The 22,017-nt window shown below is 36.9% G+C and overlaps 1 protein-coding gene across 13 annotated transcripts in view; it reads right to left on the bottom strand.

Moving 5' to 3' along the window:
• Positions 1 to 2,276, bottom strand: part of LOC117405672 (syntaxin-binding protein 5-like) — a 188,312-nt gene extending 186,036 nt beyond the window's left edge. For all 13 annotated transcript variants that reach the window (XM_034008909.3, XM_034008907.3, XM_034008903.3 and 10 more), the window contains exon 1: positions 1,397 to 2,276. In XM_034008909.3, the coding sequence (XP_033864800.1) occupies positions 1,397 to 1,573 (177 nt within the window). In that variant the 5' untranslated portion in view covers positions 1,574 to 2,276. The remainder of the gene's footprint in view (positions 1 to 1,396) is intronic.
• Positions 2,277 to 22,017: the final 19,741 nt, after the last annotated feature.

Raw genomic sequence — 22,017 nt, forward strand, 5'->3', positions numbered from 1 at the left:
TGATCTTTACCAGAATATATTACAAGGGATCACATTCAAGTCTAAAGGCTTGTCATGTCATTGCACATCTGTGGTTTCAAACTTGAAGTCTACTGCTCATGACAAATAAAGGTTTTTGAAGAAGTAGACAACAAATAAGATACTATATATTATGATCCCTCACATACAAAATGCTAAATAATTCAAACATGTACAGACAATCGTAGGCAATGGTTCCACAGTTTGACTGAGCTAGCACTTTATAACTGATTATGCCAAGTGCAGCACCAGAACGCGTTTTAAGTATAGGTTGCTATATAATCCTGTATGCTGCTATTGCAGCCACGGTCATTATAATATGAACTCTTTACATCAGTTCCGAAAATCCCTTTGAATCACGCAAAGCATCAGTACTCAGGTAGGAAAATCTCGTCAAATCAACAATTTTACACCAAAGCTTATTCTACAGTTTGGGCAAGGCTGAATTATTTATTAATGAAATGCTGTATGGAATACCTTGTACCTGCGGAAACAGGCTACAACGCTTCAAATGTGCATTTAGCAGCAGTTAAGACCCACTCCAGTACTGTTTTGACCTTTGCAGTTGTAAAAACTTCTACAACGAATCAATACAGTCTAACGCTATGATATTGTTATGAAGTAATGTTACAGCTCACTGTTGCTTGTCCAGTTGTACATCTTTAGACGATGGGGTCAGTTTAACCGAAATACAGTGAACAGCTGAATGCACATCGACTGAATATAAGTAGCTGTCTGTTCTGCACTTTCAGGCCAATTTTCACCCGTGCAAGGGAAAATGACAAAGCTCCCTGTAAAATGTCAGATTGTGTTTGATGAACACTCTTTCGTAAAATATCATATAGATCAAAAATAAACAAATAGAGATTGTTTATTGCGATATATGCTGGTCATCTACATATACGTTATATACATTTAAAAACGCATGTTTTGAGGACAGTTTTTTATTCAGTGCATATTGCTGGTGTTGTATTTACATTCTGAGCTTCTATGTGTTATCTGTCTATAAAAATGGCAATCCTGCTTGCTAGTCAACCATCAATTAAACATTTTAGCACCTGTACGGCGTTGACCCATCATAGTCTGTATACGATCGAATCCCTGAAAGGCTCAGAATAAAACGCATACATTTGCCTACAAGTCAGTTATTACAGTCGGGGACGTTGTTAGCTTATTCCAGTCAGTTGGTTCTGCGGTGAAAAGTCACCCCTTTCAAGTTTCACTATTGCAATACAGTGGGCAAGTCTGCAATATTTTAACCAACCCAAACTACAGACCAAACAGTAAACCGACCGTATCGGAAATTTTGTAAATTAGAACCAAAAAAGGGAACAACGTTGACACACATCACATAAGAGATCTATATGCGATAACTTACCTTACAGATCTGAAAGTTTTCCGAAGCGAGGGTTTCTTGAACTTCTGTTTCCTTGGGAGCCACTCCTACTGCAGGGACACCAGTGGTCCCACCTGGGCATGTTGAAGTTCCGCTAGCGCTGCCTGGGGAGGAGGCAGTCAAGCCATCTAAAACCTTTCGAAAATTAAACTTCTTCATTGTATATGTACAAAGATAAAATAAACGCTGTCACATTTATATTATAGTTTCAATTAAAGACTCAACGATGTTGTATTCACGTTCTGTGGTTTCCACTAATTTTAGGTATAGTTCAGAAAGTCGTAAAACGACCTCATTTTGATTAAATGAATAGCCACTAAATAGCTCTTAATAATGATAACAATAAAACTTATTTCAATCAATAAAAAGGCTTTTAAAAAATCCTGTCACCGTCGCATATAACAGCTGCTTTAATTAAAGATTTAAATCATGAAACTTCTTCATTTTTGTTGCATAAATATCGATTCCACAACATTCGTTACAAAACAGGAAAAAAAATTGTGCAAGCAAATTAATAATACATGTTGCCCCACTATGACAAAACAGGATTGTAGGGCGACTATTAATAATTTGATCAATATTTAATGCAATGTTAACAGAATGAGCAGAAATTCTCTTCCTCAATTGTTCATCCTTAATGATTTAGCAAAAAAGGGGCTTGAATGCACAATATTCCTGTGCGATCCGGCTTCTTATTTCCATTAGCTTAGTCAAAAAAAAAAAAAAAAAAAAAAGAAAAGAAAAGAGTCTTTCAGCGATTTGGTATATTTTCATTTATTTTTTTTTCTAGATAGAAACGTAACATTCTAAGATTCTGTTTTCATGTTTTTTTCTTTCCCATTCCCTCTGCTAGTGAATGCAAGCTGCTGTCCAAGGTACTGAAGGCAAAAGCTCGAGCTCCGCCTCTCGCACCAACAGTTTAACCCTGCCTACCCGCAGATGTGTTTGGTTAATGTGTTAAATGATTGTCAGTTATTATAGCCTATCATATCTGCTTTTTGTCGGTACGTCAAACTACAATCCTCCTAAATGTTACAATCAAACGTTGATTGACACATATACTAACCTATTGCAAAAGTGTCTTGTAAATTGCGGTTGGGGTGCTAGGTAACAACTCCCCCCATTTCGTTTGACAGCTCTTATTGAGTATTTGAGAGTGTGCAAAAACCGCGTGAATGAGATGCATAGGTTACTGTGAAAAAGTAAACGTTTGCAGTCATTCGTTTATTATTATTATTATTATTATTATTATTATTATTATTATTATTATTAGTAGTATTAGTAGTAGTATTAGTAGTAGTATTAGTCGTAGTAGTAGTAGTAGTAGTAGTAGTAGTAGTCGTAGTCGTAGTCGTAGTAGTCGTAGTCGTCGTCGTAGTGGTAGTTTGTCCTCCCAATTCCCCCGTTTGTATAGCATATATATATATATATATATATATATATATATATATATATATATATATATATATATATATATATATATATATATATATATATATATATATCCACCACATGCTGATGGGTCCATATTTCAGCCCGGGAGAAATTCTGATTTAAAGAATCTCAAAGAGTGACGAGTGACTATAATGTATGTATATTTGACTGTGTTTTAAATGCTGGCAAAACGTGATAACATATTGATTTTAAATGTGTCTTGTTTGAAAAGTATTCATTTTGTCAGCAACTTAAATATTAATCAGGGTTTTAAAAAAGTGTGTAACTTTTGACCCTCTTGATAGTAGTAATATTAAACATGTATCCATGTATATTCATGTCTGTATCTATGTGAATAAAACAGTAGTATGACCTTGAGAAAACCCCCATGCACATCTAGAAGTTATGTTTCTTATGGTTGATCATGACAGGCTGCCATTACCCACCCCCATACATATACATTTTAGGAGGTGAGCCTTTGCGGTATAACTCGACTGCCATTAATGTTTAATATATGCTTAAGGCCACAGCAGCAGGATTTCTGTAATGACAAGTATTAGATCTAGTAGTATTACATTTCCCCCAAAAATGATTGTGTTTTTCTCTAAATAATCATTAGCATAGAGCTTTTGAAAATCACTATCTTGATTCAATAAAATTAAATACCATGCCCAATACAGGTAATGTGAGGCAGTGAATGATGTACAATTCAGCTTCAGCGTATCATATAGACAGTACAATACATTTTATGGTTTTCTTTTCATACCAAGGCATGTACATCATGGATGTTAGTACAGAGCACATGTGCAACCAATTAAAAGCTAGAGAAAGCCATAAATATTTTTTGCCGTTGCAGTATCATTAACCTTAGGCAGTGAAGTGTCTAAGAAGTTAGGCTGGCTCACAGAAAACTGTTGGTGACAGATATTAGCATAACCTTTGGTGTAAATAGACCTCTCTGTTGCTGCTAGGGCTCAGTCATTTTCACAAAGGAGTCCAACTTCCACAGCAAGTTCTCTACTGCTTTTAAGCTTGGGCAGCACATACAGGAGACCTGTCAAACCACAGCCATTACATGAAAATCACAGAACAGATTGACAGGCTGTCTTGGATTTGACAGAGCTCTGACCAAAACCTCTAGAACTGAATAATAAAGACCAGTTCCAAAGTCTATGTTGTGCAAGTAGCTTAAAACTTTGGAAGTAAAAATACATTATGTGAGTGTGTGTGTGTGTGTGTGTGTGTGTGTGTGTGTGTGTGTGTGTGTGTGTGTGTGTGTGCAAATATTATATCCTTTGCTAATCCTAAAGAAAAGTTTTTAATTTACATTGTAAGACCTTAATTTGATTAATCTCAACCAGCAGCTCATACCACTTGTATTTCTTTATCAGGAGTAACAACTTATAAATGAACCAGGGTGATTATTTTTAATTAACAAATATCTCATTTACTTTTTTTATGTATAAGTTTATTCAGTAATTGACATGACTGGGTGGAATAAGCATTTTCATCCAAATGAACAAACGTTGCCAATGGGGTCTGTTGTTTTCTTATTCTTTCAAACAGTTGTGAATTGTAATACATAATTTAAAAACATAAAAACTGACATTTGATTTCTACTTGATGTGTGTTTACGCTTCATGTCCCCTGAGTTATTGTTCATTCCAACTGACTAAAAAAACCTTTGCATCACAAGCATTGTTTTTCTTTTTTCATTTTTAAATAAAATAAAACAATTGCATCATAATTTGCTTCCTGGAAAATGCACTGGACCATTATCCAACTATGCACGTTGTGTATTCTGTTAGGCCAGCTTTAGCCCACAGCATTGTTTGTTGTTCAAGACTGCTGAATCTGTCTCCATTCTTCACACTGTGTTCCTGTTTGACTTGACAAATTTGGGTCAGTACATGTCTACCTTTGGTACTGATTATAATAGGTTGCCTCGGACTGGCAGCAACCCCTTGTCCTTCCCTTGGAATATCACATGCCATGTGTTTGATGTTCAGACAGCTCTTTCCTTCAACACACTTGTCTTTCTTTTGCTGTTTGTGTCTCAACACTTATAATTTGCAAATCCACAAAACCTGACACACTGTGCAATGCATTAGAGGCTCCCTATGGAGGAGGTCTAACACTGATTCCAGGACACTGTACAGTATGTGTCGACTGTTCTGAGAAATCCCAGCCAGTGCAGAAGAAAGAGATTCTACTTGTCCTGCACCCAGTGCTAGTTATTAGAACCTGTTTGACAAATGTCAGAAAACAAACATTAACAATGAAGAATGATTGCATAGAATAATTACCTCTCCTCAATTTTCAAAGGAACAACAGTGACACAGTTGAGGAAACAGCTAAATGTAAACAGAACACCAGTGAGAGACATAAGGGCTCCTTATAGCCCATCCACTGGGGTGAAGACAAGAGGTTATTAGTTTTTCTATGTATTGATTGTTGGAGTTGTAAAGGTCAGAAACCGGCTTAGTGTAGGAGTTTAAATACAAAGGCTGCTGATAGAAGGGAATCAGACTAAGGCATGCATTTGAGAGAGAGAGGCTGTTGTAGCTTTACAACAGTTCTTAACACTGCAGGATATTTACCAGGCAGCCAAAGTCAAAGCAGCAACCACAAGCAATTCTAATTTGTTTTGGAGCACTGCACGGGCTGACTAATGGTATTGGTATAGAACATAAAATAAACATTTAAACAATTGTGGTTTTATTTGAACACAAAACTACAAGAATAAATACTTAATGCAGAGTTTTCTGTTGAAAGAGTACTCTGTAATGCTTCAAGAAAACATCCATTAACTAAAATGTATTCCTAATTAAGTGACCACATCTGCCATTCCGGGTGCTTAACCCCTAGTTCTTCAGTAAAGTTTGCTCATTATGTCTTTGGATTATTGCATGAATTCAGAGGTGCAATTTAGATAGAAGTGTCCTCCTATCTGACACCAATCTCATGTAAGTCAGCACATCTAGTTGGTGCTCACTCCAGCAAGCTACATGTATAGTTGTCCCTATTGATTTATGTTACATATAGTATGTTGGCAGGGCTCTATGAACTTCAACTTCTAGCAGTTTGTAATTGTTCTTACAGGTCTGTCTTCTGGGCAAAACAGTTGTACAATAATACTGTTGTCCTTTTCACATCACAAGGCTACCCCAAGCAAGCAAATCCATTTATTATTTTTCTGTTGACCTTGATATTCCCCTGACTGTTTTACTGAGTGATTGAGGGCCAGTTAGTGGCAAAGAGTTTTGTATGTTCAAAGACATAATTTATCCATCTGTAAAGTTGTCCAAGGCAGTTCAAGATTATTACATACCGGTCTCACAAGGGCAGCCGGGACAGCAGGTCTACAAAGTGCTTAAATTATTCTTGACAATCCCTCAGTAATTACTGCTTCTAAAGCCTATGGAACACCAGGTAACTTTCTGGACACTTTTTGTTCTGGGAACTTTTAAAGCAACTAGTTGTAAGGGACATTTTAAAGTAATTTTAAGTAACTCAAATTAAGATTAAAAATGCCACTTTCAACAAGGTGCTTCATATATTGCCAAACTTACAGGACATAGAAGAACCTGGGTACATATTATCAGCTCTAAAGCGTGTCTCGTCTGTGATCGAATGTGACCGAAGCTGACTTGAAAGATGGAGAAGATGTGTTGACTGGTCAGTATATATTCCAGACAATAGAACAACCAGATACTGCATACCCATTGTTTTCTATGGAGGTCAGCTGTTTTGTTATTAATAACGGAAAAGATGATGCTAATTAAAGACACTTGCTCTAAAACCACTGCTTACTGATGAGCTGTTTCACAGGGACGCTCGAGCCCTGCTCTCAAACACTCGGAAGACTACAATGACTCTTTTAGATAAATAGAGGTAGATAAATAAATTACTTTAAAAAGTTGTACCATAATAGTGATAATTTGTTCAAATAATGACTCTGTGTGTAATTATTACCATGTAATTATTACCACAGCAATGCCATTATCCCTTAAATATTAGTCAGGCAGGCCATTTACATTTAAAAAAAAAAATCTTGTGCAAAGGTGGATGTTTTACATGTTTTGGAAACCCTCTGTAGAACATTCTAATTAGAGAAAAATGAGATAATCTGCTGTAGTTATAGAGATAATTTGGTATGGAAATTATTATAAACACCAATACACATCTGATGCCTTTGCTACATGTCCATGACTTGCCATCAAACAAAAACAGGGATTGGAGTAGCTGACAGAACACCTACAGCCACTGCCTGTTAATGTGCGTTCCTAGTTTCATAGCATGTGTTGAGTGGGTTGGTGTTTGACATCTCAAGTAACATTTCCTGAGGGGAAGCTGCCCTACTCTTCACCAATAAATACGACCTACAAATAAGGGTGCTCGTGTACCAGAATATCAACATGTTCTCATTACAAATCAAAGTCATCTGAAAAGTTTAATCAACAAAATCCAAACTGTCCTGATTTGAGCAACTTGGTGTAAATTGCTTAAAAATGTCACCAACAATCAGTTGCTTCAGAAGTTTAATTAGCTCTATTAAACATAACATCAAATAATGTAGAAATCCCAGGTGAATACTGTACTCTAGGTGTAAAATAATATAAAATAACCCCAGTGGTTTTCCTAGAGTTGGAAACAAAATCTATGCAATAGCAAAGGTGACTTATCTGTATTATTTATCAGTTTGGGAACTATTTCTGAAGTTACTAGAACACAGCTGTCTGAGATGACATCTACATTTACACCTGTAATAAATATATTAAATTAAAATATATAACTGCAAGGGATATTTTATTCTAACTTGTAACACTGTAAAACCAGACTCCCCGGTTAAACCAAGGGTGGAGTCTCTTTCAGATGCATGTGAGCAGGTCATTAAATTAGGAATAAATGGGCAATATCATGCAAAGGGTGACACCATGTACAGTGTAATGACATAGATGTACCATTTTCTATCAACAAATCCATGAAATATCAAATATGTGAAATCACACTGTATTGGACTGTGCACTGCTTGCATATTCTAATTAACGTCTCATTCAAAAACAAGAGAAACCCACAGCAATTAATTCTGCATACATGAGAAATGGGCCTCACGTGCATTCACAATATCCAATTGTAATAAAAACAATGAATATCAAAAATAGTGTCCCTGTACAGTATATAAGTGCTCACATAACTGCTGTGCTGCTCATAGTCCTGCTGTTGCTTATAATTCAAACTGTCAATGACCAGACCAGTCTCTTTAGATTGTTCATTATGGGGTTCACTTCGCACTCAAAAGGCAAGCATTTATGCAAATATAAAATATTGTTTTTGCAGTTTTAACCGACAAAAATGTAAATGTAAAATCTGGATATTCAGATGTTCATTAGTGTTACTAATCTGAAAATAAATTCAGATTTTGGCTCATTTCATGTAGGAAGATCTAAATAGTTTTTTTTATTATTGAGAAGTAATTCATTTTGGAAGCTATTTTGCTACTCACACCCGATAATAACCAACGATACATCATCCCAGAGGCTTTTGTAGACAATTTATTTTGAGTGCTGTCCATGTAAAGTATCTATTATTTTGCTGCACGGTAAACTCAGTCCACATTTAGGTTGAGGAGAGATGCTGATGGAATTTTGATGAATGCAGCCAAATCTATAATAAAAGCAACATGGCCTCATAAACACTATTACGGTAAAATGAATGGAGCTGGAAAGGGCGGAAGGGCTTACTGTAGAGCTGGGATCCTAAAGACCTGTCTGTCAACAGCAAGTAAACATTACACAGTGGAGCTATTTATAACTATAATAGAGACAAAGGCTGAATATCTAAATGTTGTAATGTTTGTTTTCACTATTACAAGCAACATGCAGCACAGGCAGTGTTTGCTCAGATGTCATTCCATGTCAATGCAATGCAGCACCAGCAATCCATGAGCCTAATCATAAATGATGTTGCAAACAGAATTGCTGGCTGAAGGGTTTACATTTACAAATCTCCAATCTTTGCATCACTCAGAACAGTCAAAATGTACTTGTCAAATGTGATGAAATTCAAGGGAAAGACAATACATTAAATGAGTCTTTATCTTATTCCATTCAATTTGATTTTGATGCATTAAAGGGGTTTATTGATGCAGCCTTGTTAAAGGAATGACAACCAAGGCTTTACAATAAAATTGTATTAGCAGAAAAAATAACATTCTCACTGTAGATGTGGTTGACTACAGTTATTGCACATACATTTTCTTTATTTTTTCTTCTGTAACTTGGTATTTGTATGTATTTATTATGGCGCTTAAAGGTTTTTATTTATTTATTTATTTATGAATACATGGATTTATGTGTTTCCCCATAGACAATAATGTAAAATAAAATGTAATTTCTATAAAAAAAAGCATGTTATTTTTCTCTTTTTAAACATTAACTAAAATATAATCTGTATTTAATTTAAAATTCTAATTACAAATAAACTATTTAGTATTCAAGGAGATACAAATGATGGATTCATCAAATTAATCATAGTAAACTGCAGCCTTTTTTGTTAACATTTCAGTTGCAAAGGTGTTTTGTTTTTTGATGTTTTGATGTTAATGTCCTCTACGAACTATATGAACAATCAAGGTCACACAGTTAGTTCATGGCTGAGCTGAGATTCAAACCTAGGATCCAAGTCATCGATTGTAACAGCTAGGCTACACAGCATTCCTTTTTGGCAGCTATCTGGTACAGAAGGAGCTGTGGAAGATGTCCAGGAGCATTTCAAGGCTGCATATGGAGTTGTGTCAAGTTGATACAGAGTTGCTTGGAGAGCAAAGCTGACAAGTAGAGACTGTTTATGAGTTAAAAAAAGAAGTGTTATTTGTTCTAAGTATGTATCAATGACGTGAATAGCTTGGGAAGGATCACTAATGTAAATTGGGCACATTTCAGGGGACTTAAAAAATATATCATTAAGCATAAAATTACAGCTGCTGCAATGTGACAAATCTACTTCTTCTATGCATGTCCTTTTGTCAGCCGTCCAACACACACATAAAATCTTAAGAGGTCAATGTTAGTGTGATGTGGGCAATACAAAAAAGAATAGTTTTATGATCAGTGAGGATCTGCCAGCTAAAATAAGGGAGTAAATGAGGCTTTAATGCCACTTCAAAATCAATCACAAATTATTTTTAAAACTTAATATGATGAACAGATTAAAGCTGAAAACTAAATGCAATGAATTATAGCACAATGCTTGGATGAGCAGCTTCTGTCAAAGTAAGACAGTGCCTACGGAAAGATCATCACAGCAGCATTTTGTGATGCAGTGCAGACCTTCTCAGCTGTGGACTGAAGCAGTTTGTATAATGTGCCAGTTGTATAAGAATTGATACAATTGGCAGAACATAAAGATCTGCCATGAGGACTGGGAACATGATTTATCATACCTCTCTGTGCTTAGCTGGTTGCATACTTTACCGTGCTTTTACTATGCTAAACTTTTATAGAGGCAAACTCCATTCCTGCTTTTTAGTTTGCTTCTTTTCACCCACCCACAAACCTATGCAACAAATTAAATGTTAAATTACTGAACCCTAAAAATCCATTTAAAAGCATTGATGATGCCTGTCAACATGACTACCATGTTATGCATCTGGTAACAGGGGGTTTTCAGTCTAGCAACACTTCCTGTGGTTAGATACTTCATTATGAGACATCAAAGTGTTTCACTTTTGCAGGGAACCCACGTTACAGTAAGTCGTGTAGAGACTGCAATCCTTCTCTTATCATCACAACAGCGTTCTACTAGGCTACCAGCTGTTCCAGGGACAGCAGTCCATGTGATGGGTTGGCACTGTCCTCCATGGCAGTTCACTATCCACATTGCCCCCTGCAACATGTACATTCCTCTGATGAATACATTTCTTCAGTACCTTGTTAGAGTAGAATATATTTTATATTCATCCTGTACGGCACATTAAATACAACAACATGGCAGTTAGGGGGTGATAATTTGGCAAACTTCTTCAATCATTATGGACAAGGAAGTTAAATATTTGTCTGTAGACATTTTAATGTTTTTATAAGGTTAAGAGGCTGTGAGACAACATGGATAATGTCCATACATTTAAATACTATACAGAAAAATCTGTCGAGGGATCTTTTTTTAAAATTGTTTTCTTCAAATTGTCAAGTCATTAAGTTTTTCAAATGAAAATGCACAATCTTTCTCACTTCACAGCACTAAGTAGTGTTTTTTATTATTATTGTTCCCGAATGAAATACCTGGTGAACTGAAAACTACTAAAGTCTGGATTCATTTAAAGCAAGAGTGGATGTTAAAATCCCCTGCATTTTTTCTTTTTTATTATATGTTGTGGCATTTGCATAATTTGATGCTCTGTTGGCAATTGCTTCGTATTTAAATGAAATTGTATGCATACAACATAATTGCTTTCCTGGGATGGTCTTTCAAAGAAGAGTATCATTTTTTCTTCTATCAAATTGAAATTGATTGCATTAGTGGGATTTAAAATAAAGGCATGCAGTAATAAAACACTATTATTTTTGCAGTATTATAGAAAATATTCAGATTGCTTAATTGAGGTCTCCATAGTAATATAATAAAATTAAGACACACTCAAGGAAATTATTTTACTTGTTTTGCATGAGGATGGTCACCTACACCAAGCCCTGTCAGATAGGCAAAAGAGATAACCTTAATTAAGCTTGATCTGGAGGCACCACAACATACATTTTGTAACATCCCATTGTGGCAGTCATGGCTTTGTGCTTTTGAACATAGTGGTGATAACCCTCTCCTCATTTAAGGTGTCACCATTTTGAGACTTACGCCATAAAACATAATGAGTTTGCAAAATCACACAAACAGCTGCCTTAAATTTAAAACCAGAACCTGCTCACTTGTAATGCAAAAGCCTTGCATCAGGAGACAAACGAATAATGACTGAATCATTTTTTTCTAAGAAGGTGAAGCCAGCTCATTTATTTTCTGTATGCCTGGAGCAAGCTTTTGGTGCAGGTCTCAACGATGTCTCAACACACTGACCGCCCCTACACCCCTCCCACTTTGCACCCTTCCTGATCATGTATGTCATTGCTGTGTTTTTTTTTTTTCTCTTGGCTACCAAGAGAGCAAACTAATTTTATGATGTATGAGTGCTGAATCCATTAGTTACAGAAATGTGGTGTTCCACCTTTCTGTAACTACTGGGAAAATATCTGTTTATCAAGAGAAACACAAAACAGAAAAGCTATTCATCATGGGATTAGTTTGTGATAGTAGCATTGTGGCAGGGTGGAGGCCCTGTTGGTGTAATATGTGTGTGTGGGGAATATTGATTTGGCAGCGATGGGGTTAAATTCCTCCCTGCCAGAATACATGTGAAAATGTGGCTGGAGCTTTAATTGTATGACTGATGGTATATAGGAGTGGAGAAATCCTTTGTCTGGAGTTATTATTATTATTTAGCAGACGCCTTTACCCAAGGCGACTTACAGAGACTAGGGTGTGTGAACTATGCATCAGCTGCAGAGTCACTTACAATTACGTCTCACCTGAAAGACGGAGCACAAGGAGGTTAAGTGACTTGCTCAGGGTCACACAATGAGTCAGTGGTTGAGGTGAGATTTGAACCGGGGACCTCTTGGTTACAAGCCCTTTTCTTTAACCACTGGACCACACAGCCTGAACACAGTTGGGTTGGGTTGGGTTGGGTTTGGGTGAGGTGTATATTGAGCAGTGAAGGCGAAAGCCCAGCCTGACTAGTGTTTTGTTTGAACTGTTTATTTTGGCCCTTGTGTCATTGTTTATTTGTTTAATAAAGGTGTTCAACAGCGCTTAAACTACAGCTGTCTGTTTCTGTCTCTCTCCTGCCAGGAACGAATGTATCAGGAATAATGCTAGCTTGGAGACAGGAACGAGCCAGTGATGATACCCTGTCACACGCATATAGTAACATTTTTATATTTTCAAAGTAACATGCTTTGCTGGATCCTGCACACACTACACACACTACCCTCCATCAAGTACTGTGACATGTATTGTCCAGTTCACTCCACTCATAATCCTTCTCACTATCTTGGTATCCATGAACAGATAATCTTTCCAACTTCAATTACAAGCAAAACATTTTAATGAGCAAATAAATGCAGTGGTACCCAAAATATTATGAATTCACTACCAGCACAGATGGACTGGATGGGTCATTTGTTCTTCATTTACCCCCTAAAATGTGCTTCTGCCAAGGTGGCTGCCAAGACCGGAATACCATTCAAGTTCTGGCAGTTACCATTGCAAATGAGGAACATATGCGCCACCCATTTGTCTGCATTGTGTGTTTCAAAGTGGGACTGTCAATGGTCAGTCTACAGTTATGGTCCAAAGTTTTGCATCACCTAGAATAAAAAAAGGATGTGAACATAACTGAGATCTTTTATTAACATCATGTTGTCAACTTTCCGTTAAGTATATGGAAAACTACAAAGTGGTATGTAATTCAATATGTTAATGTAACATTATTTAGCAGTTAATTCTATAGGGTAATTGTAACAGGGCGAGGTGACCTGTACATTGTTTTGTTTATTTATTTTTAGATCGGGGTCTCCCCCTCCGCCCCTGTGCAGTGTATTTTGTATTTGTTTTGTATTATGATTTATTTATTGTAATTTGTGAAGGCGTACCGCCGTGTTATTGTTTTGTTTATTTTTAAAAACGTGTCCTGGCAGAGGCGAGATTGGTGCTCGTCCTCAGCCAGGAGTAATGGAAAAACTCGTGCAGAAGGTGGCCATCTCCCAAATTAATTAAGTGATTAATTTTGTTGCTAATCGGGAGATGGTCACTTGAATATAAAAAGCCTGCAGCTCTCCAGCTCGAGGTGGGTGTTGTAGGAGCGGAGAGAGCGAGAGTGGAGAGAACCGAGAGAGAAAAAGGAATTTAAAAAGATACAGGATCAGTGAAGGCTATAGCCCAGCCTGACCTGTGTTTTATTTTGTGTTCGAGATTTGTTTTGTTTAAAATATTTATTTTTGCTCTGTGAGCAAAGTCTTTTTGTTTAAATATTTTATTTATTTTTGTTGTTTGGCTGAATAAAACGGCAAACGCCACTTTAAACTGCAGTACTTGCCTGGTGGTGTCAGTATTTTTTACCTTCCTGCTTCTGCCTGATGTCAGACCTCTCGTCCACCCTGTCACAGTAATGCAAACATTTTGGTCAAAGCTGTAGGTGGTGTTGCTGGACAGATGACACATTTTCATTCCCCCTCTAAAGGTCAACCTCACCCCAGTAGGATGACCTTGACTGCTCAATTTACATCTATAAACAGGCACATCTTAAGTAGATTTTATTTCCAAAATTATGCTCTGGAGCATAAGGTCAACAGACAAGCTCCCCCTCAAATTCTGTTGCCTCTGAATACGTTATGTATCCCTTTCCTTTCCAAGATGGTTTCAACAAAGAGGCTTAGTGTTATCGACAAGCTTAAGTGGTTGACTTTGAAGTAAGTGCAAAGACAAAAGCAAAGACAAAGTGTCTGCAAGGAATACAACCACTTTAACGGTATAAAGTAATAAACAACTTAGTTGCGAGATGAAGCAGTTAAAGTTTGTTCTTAGCTGTTTCTTGCTAGTTTTATACCAGTGCAAATATTCTAGGTCTGTGTTTTGTCTCCATCATGTTTAAGCTTACATACTTCGTGTCAGTGGTGGTATGTTGGAGCCTGCTTGACTCACCGTTTTATCCAAAAACAATAAAGTTTCCCCAGTGCCTATTCAGAAATCACATCAAGTAATAAGTGCATAACAGTTAATAACCAGAAACAGTTTTGTAGCTGATTTTAAAGCAGGTTTTTCAGGATACTCCAGACATCCATTCCTGAGAAAATGCAAAACAACTCAATTATGTATTCACCTTGAATGTGTAATTGTTAAGTTTAAAACAATTATCTGCACAGGATAAATCAGAGAGATAATTCAGGAAGAACTAAGTATCAGACCAGAATACAAAAAATGAAGGTGATACATCCCTAATGTACAAAAAAGAAGTGACTATTTCTATTGGCTGGTTGGTTTCACAATTTGCAGTAGTTGGTTGAACCATTAGTTGATACCATTTTCACAGGATTTAATACATTAGCTAGATTGCTTGCAAGCTAGGCACACTACTGTTTGCTCTCACACTTGAGATTAATTGAGGATTGAGATCCCATACTCCCATATAAACTAATGCGATCCCAGAAGAGGTCATTTTGATTAATTACTTCGGGTCCATGCTGCTTGATTTCTTGCATTTGTAGTCATGCGTAGATCAGATTAATTTAGTTCACTGTCAAATAGGGTACTTACTGTGTAAGCAAATTTGTGTACTAGTCCTCTTTTGTGAAGGCAACCAGGAACAATTACACATTAATTATCTAGTTGAGAAACGATCACTAAATTATAACATCAGAAGTAAAAGGATAGTGTCTTTGAAAACACCATAACATCCTCAATAGCTTTGCATCCAACACAACTTAGACATGGAATTTAGTATTTGACTGTACACTTTAGAGGCTAAACTCCATAAAACGTTAATATTGCGAAAAATAAATGTCCAGTGTTGTGTGCTACAAGTACCAGTGACCTCTTAACAGGTTTTACTGTAGGTTAAATACATTTAGCATCTTCAAAAGAAAAGTGTAACCCAAAGGCACCTAAAACGAGAGAGCGGGTTATGCTACTGTAGATTTTTGACAGTTGTTAGGTATGTAAACTGAGGGTGAAAATGTGCTCAAGTGAGTTTACTGCTGTCGTAACCAATAGACCACTTGCAGTGAACCGTTAAAAAATCAGTCAGTTCCCCAAAGCAAAGAAAATTACTCTCTTCAGTACGGTGACAGCCAGCTCTGTTATCTCTGGGTAGGCACTTATCAGATGTTATTGCAAAAAGCTATGCTGCTTCAACATGTGGCTGTCAAAAAAAATCAATTAAAAAAGCCATGACAGTATGCCCTGTAGCAGTTAAGTGATGTCAATGTCCAAAGGAAAATTGCAGTCATCATCTGTTGGGTTATGTTGATAATCAATACTCCCAGTTCTATTTTGTGTCTTGATTTTAACAATTTACATTTACTTCCTGTCCTTTAGATACAAATGTCCTTGTTTCCATTATAAATATACTTTTCATCAGAATATTGATTACAAGGAAATTATTCTGAGGCTAATGACAGCTCTATGACCCCCATTCACAAATATTAGTGCAATACACAGAGTACAATTATTTACCAGTATACCTCCAGGACTGACAACAAAGAAACTTACCTTTTAGATATCTGTTAAAAGCTACAGTATCTGTATGCTTTTAGTTTTAGATGTTCATATTTGGTTTTGTTCTATAGAACAGTGTTATTAAGAGCCAGCCTTCCAGTTAACTCCACTGGGAACTAAAATAATGTAACATATTGGTTACAGGGCAAGCAGCGAAATGAGAAAATGAGGGTTTTATTTATGTTTCAATAGAAAACGTGGGGTCATTTTCCTAAAACGTAGCTTGTAGCTTACACCCCCTGCAGTTTCTAAAAAAAGATTAAAGAAGCTGATCTTTCGCACATATCTACAATCTTCATTGGCTAAGAAATCTCCACAAAGATTCAATAAATTATTGATTAGTGTTGTCATCACGAGGTTAGACGAGGTGGTAAAGGTTGGTGATGTGGTGTTGGCAACATGAAATATTCAGACGGCTGACCTCGGTTAAATTAGACCATGTTGAGTTCTGTTTTCAATACTATTTATTTTTTAAAAGAGTGCAGTTGTGATTCCGGGATTTGTCAGCTGATTGTAACACAAGCTTCTGAACTGCATCATTCATTGCAGCTGCTTGCACTGTACAGGATATAGATAATGCCTTCTAGCATTATCCTATCTCACAACCTTTAATGTCCAACAGAGCGGTCTTTCCTTTATCTGCAAAGGCTCTTGTATGGATTCTACCACACATCATGCATTAGTTGGTTTAAAAGCTATAAAGCAACCCATGGAAACAAAGCCGTTTAAAATGTGGGTTATGATTCAACTCAGTAAGGATTCCAAATTCTAAATTACTAGTTTCTGGTGGAGTGGTGCAATATATGGCTGCATACCAAGATGAAAATGCCCTGTAAAGAAGAAAGCTGTAGAAAATGGCAGTCTGGTGACATTTCTGAAGCATTCTGGTAATAAATAATTATTTATTTAATAATTTAGTAATAAATTAATATATAATATTATTTATTTCTTAGCAGACGCTAAGAAAATTACAAGATTAATATCAGATGATTTTTGGTGAAGATGTGTCAAAAGGACAAGCTGTCAAAAAAATACTTCTTCAGATATAAAAATGCGTGATTGACACTGATCCCTTAAAATACTGTAGACAAAAATTAAATGAGCAGGGCTGGTAGACTGGAGGAATGTATCAGGAATAATGCTAGCTTGGAGACAGTGAAATAAAGTATTAGCTTCTTGTGTTGTCACTTGAGAACTTGTATAAAGGCTGCATTAAGAACATAAAATATAACAACCACAAGAGATGCACAGTATATAGTCATACTATTCATACAGCAAAAAGAGCTTTTACATTTTTACTGTGCATATAAACGGTTCCACAGTACAAAGCAAGGTTTGGGGCAGAATTCAGTCTTACTTGTTGGTATGGGGAGAAAAACAAAGTTGAAAGCAAGAACTATCAATAGGCCTTTCTACAGTACATACCAGGGGATCAGGTGGGGTCGTCTTGGATTGATATAGAACTGGTGTTGGTAGGGGAGATTCAATTTACTATAAGAATTTCTCATATACAGAATCAACCATTAAATTCACCCTCTGCTGCAGTCCCCATAGAATACCCATCTGTGTTGCAACAACTTCACTGAATATGAGATTCATAAACAGCACACAATAGGTCCACTGAAAATCTCAGGATCATTGCTGAATTACAGGACATAATAAGGACAGAATGTGCAAACCTATACTCAAAATTTGTGGAATCAAATAATTACCATATTCTGCAATACATTTCTAGTAATGATGTCCAAATACATTTGTGTTACTTTTGTTATCATCATATTATGAGCTAAAATGTAAAAATAGTATACATTCAAGGTGCAGTATATGGCTAACCTAAGGTTTTTGTTTAGGTAGCCATGCATCAATCTGTGAGAATGTTGCATTTCTGATCAATAGTGTCAGACAACTGCCCAGAGAAACATGAACATTTTTTTTTAATGAAAACTGCAAATGAAAACATTACAAATTTGGCAGAAATGGGATGACATTTTTGACTATGAAGTTAGAACATGTCCCAATGCAACAAGACTTTTTACAATAATAATTGACAGTACTGCCTGATAGGCTTTTTTCCAGTACTGAACCACATGGAAACTTGTATAAAAGTAGCAACCAATAAACCAATGTTTAATATCCCGCCAGCGACATGGCTCTTTAAATCTTTTTACTCTGGCACCGTGAGAGACAGCTCTGCTTGTGATACGTCATTGGCAAGAGGTGATTCAGGCCTTTAAAATGAGGTGTATTTCAAATAGATGACCATATTATGAGATAGCCTTGAATGCAAGTGTTTTGGAATGTTGCTGCTGGGCTGACGACAGACCTACCGCAGTTCAGTAAACAAACATTTTCCCATAAAATCTGTACAAAATAAGAGAAATGGCGACATTGAAAGCACAAGATAAATATTTTCCGATAAATATATATTTTGTGTGTGTGTGTGTTTGTGGATCAGATGCACGAGACCAGAGCTGTTTAGGGTTATGTTGCCCTGGTCGCCACCTTGCTGGCTATCGAGAGGAATGCGAGAACTGCCAGTGACTATCTATACAGCATGGATAGTTTATTGGCGCAGCAAAAGTAAATCAGCCAAAAGCACCATTCCACATTTAATTTATAGCTTCCAACACTCTTACATGAAATGTAGAAAAAAGTAAATACCTGTCATAAAGTAAGAGAAATAAGTCTCCAAAGGAATGTAAAAATGCCCTTCTTCTTCTTCTTCTCCCGACATATTTTTTTGCAGATTATCTGCAGTTTTGATAGAACAGGGTGAGTTTCAGACTAGTTCACTGTTTTTATGAAAGCCTAGAGTGTGCACATTCATTTCATATGACATGTACCTGTAACCTGAACTAAAGGGGGCCATTTGGCCCCTCTAATCTTGTCCAGTTCCTAGTAGCTGATAGATCTCAAAACTTTGTCAAGTTGGGTCTTAAAGGATCCAAGATCCAAGTACTCCTGTGTTCTAAGCAGATACTCTCTGCTCCCTGTGTTTAAACCAGTTAAATAAGCAAATAAGTCTGTAGAAACACACCCAGAGATGCTAGGTAGCAAAATATGCATCCAAGTTTGTTAACTGTTGTCATCCCAGATCTATACAATGCTAAGATCACTTCTGGGTGAGAAATGCTTTGTGAGATCATGCGTCTACACAGACAGAGAGAAACTGCCTCCACAACACCCACTAGCTGGCCAGATGGCCTGGTGTTGCACTTCCTCTGACAAAAAGACAAGCCCATGTTAACTGGCGCAGACATCACTGGCGTTGGTCCATGCGAATGTGGTCTCTGACTTACAACGGTTCCAGCTTGACGTGTTTTGTCTACATCCCCTACTTTTCGTGAGCAGCAATATTTTTATTGCAGTCTATAAAGTACAGCAATGTCACCTGATCCTGAAACTAAATTACCATTCTAATAACTTTAACACAACGCAGGGATATCAGTTACATACATCCAAGATATAATTAAGAACTAATAATGTTAGGGAAAAGGCTTTGTCTGCCCCAACCACAACAGCTGTCACACATGCATGCACTATTCAAGACACACAATAAATGGTAAACACTGTAACTGTATCGTGATGATGTGTCCTACCTCCTCAAACAAAAATCAAAACACTCTCAGAATTTACCAGCATTTTCAATGTGTAATAGCAAGATCTAAAAACATAATGTGACCGTATCCTCTGGATGAATCCGAAACAGGTTTTGAGGAAATATGACGCATGTTTTGCACTAACAGTTAGAATTAGCCTGCTGGTGGGAGGTTAATAGGTTTTAAATGAGGACAGATGTTGTGTGTGTAAGGATTAATTTGTTTTAGCTTGTGCAGGGGTCTAGGAATAACTTTGCAACCAGTTATTCACAAATGTCAGGTGTGATTTTGCTGGTTGGCTGGCCCGCTACCAATAAAGTAGCAGAATTTTTGGCACGCAATCTGCATCTCTATTTCCTCTATTTGATGCTGATTATACCACACATGGGAAATGAGGGCTTGTGAAGGTCAGCCAGTGAAATAGGACTCCTGATTGCCAGTTTTTAACCTGCTTCACCTATTTGGAGTCTTATAGAGGTGCAGTTTGTTTTTACTTTTCTATTCAACATTTATAGTCAAATGTCTTTTTTTATTTCATACTCCAAAACTCTGGCCTAATAATCACATCTGCTGGCGTAGATCAGCTAGGGAGCAGTTGTCATTTCCCCCACAGATGCTGCTTGTAATTTCCAAGTCCTGGTATCCTTCTTTTTTCCCTCTCTAACGTTCTTGTAATAAAATGTAATGCTCATTATTATGACAGCAGTGAAGATTAATGTCCTGTATTTTATCCACAGAGCAGGGATAGCAGGGAAGCAGTCAGTTTGCCCAGCGAGTAGGGCTCAAACCTGTCATCAAGTAGCTCCATCTCTAGACCTGTCTAATCGCAGGTCTGTTTTTGCGACCAATGCCAATCGTGACACAAAAGGCTAATCCAAGAGCACAGGTTTCACTTGCAACCCAAGTCAGATTGAAACTAGTGTTGAACAAACGAAAGCAATGATCAATTAAGCATCTCTGGTTCAACAAATGAGTATCAATGATGATGAACTAGACCGATAGTTTGCAACTGTAGTATTTTAAGTTAAAATCACCACAGCAAAACGAATGCTGAATGTGAATGTGTATTACTTGTTTATAAACTATAATCAATTATAGGTCTGATTATCACCCACTAATTGAAACCCAGCAGTTTAAAGGTAAAAGTAGTGTATTGACCCAGAACAGGTCCAAAATCAACCAAAAAGCCATTGATTACCTCAACTATATAACGTTGTTTATGTGAATTAATAATCTAAAGTACTTCTGTCTAAAGGAGCACAGCGGAGCCATCTTCTGGTGGAAACGCCAACATGGACTGCAGCATTTCTCACCTCCATGACAGTGTGCAGTAACCCACTGTGCCACCTAGTATCATTTTTATGTTGTTAGTTGTTTTATCTCACACTATGGGAAAATAAATCCCAATCTGGTTTTACAACTATAAAAAAAAGTAGGTCACCATGATTCTAGATAGGAGGTGCTGAAATTGCAGTGGCGGCAGATTTTCTAAAATGTATAAATGCCTCAACCTGGAACCCATTTTCAGTGTGTGGATTGGGATATGCACTGAATGTAGTCTCCAATCAGAACCCAATCCTCTGGCTGCCAGAGAACAGGCTATTTCAGGATCGTGGTTAGCCATGGCTGAAAATATCTTGTCAGTTAGTCAGTTAGTGATACAACAGTAACAAAGGTAGTGCAGCCTCAGCCAGCCCAGTCTGTGCACAAGCAAGCTTGACTGACAGTTTTAATTACAGTACTTCCAAGCAGATGGAGATAAGATATATTAGGATGAGTAGACGTTGTTCGATAAATGACAATAACCCATGTAACCTATAATAAAAGGTGTTTAAACATTCCTCCAATATAAGACCATTAATTCTGTTTCCATGGCAACATGAGAACCATATTGACAATGTATATGCTTTACATTTGCATGCACATCAATTTAGACAAACACCATTTAATTGCCAGGTTAGGCTGGCATTACCTGCTGGGTCCTTCAGAATTCATGACATTTCAGGGATCCTTTAAACTTTGTCGTTTGACTCACTGGGTGTGAGTGTTTGTGTCTGTCACAGGATTAGTTTAGGTCCCAAGAGATAATCTAAACTGGTCCCAGAATTAAAAGCCCATTAAAATTATAGTACAGCGTGATTAATTGTGCTTACAGAAATTCCTGTAAAATGGAAAAATTTTTGAGGTGAGCAATTAGGAGCAGTCATTACAAGACATGACATACCAGCAGTATTACAAAATCAACATTAT

Source organism: Acipenser ruthenus, chromosome 9, assembly GCF_902713425.1.
Source record: "Acipenser ruthenus chromosome 9, fAciRut3.2 maternal haplotype, whole genome shotgun sequence".
Taxonomy (NCBI): Eukaryota; Metazoa; Chordata; class Actinopteri; order Acipenseriformes; family Acipenseridae; genus Acipenser; species Acipenser ruthenus.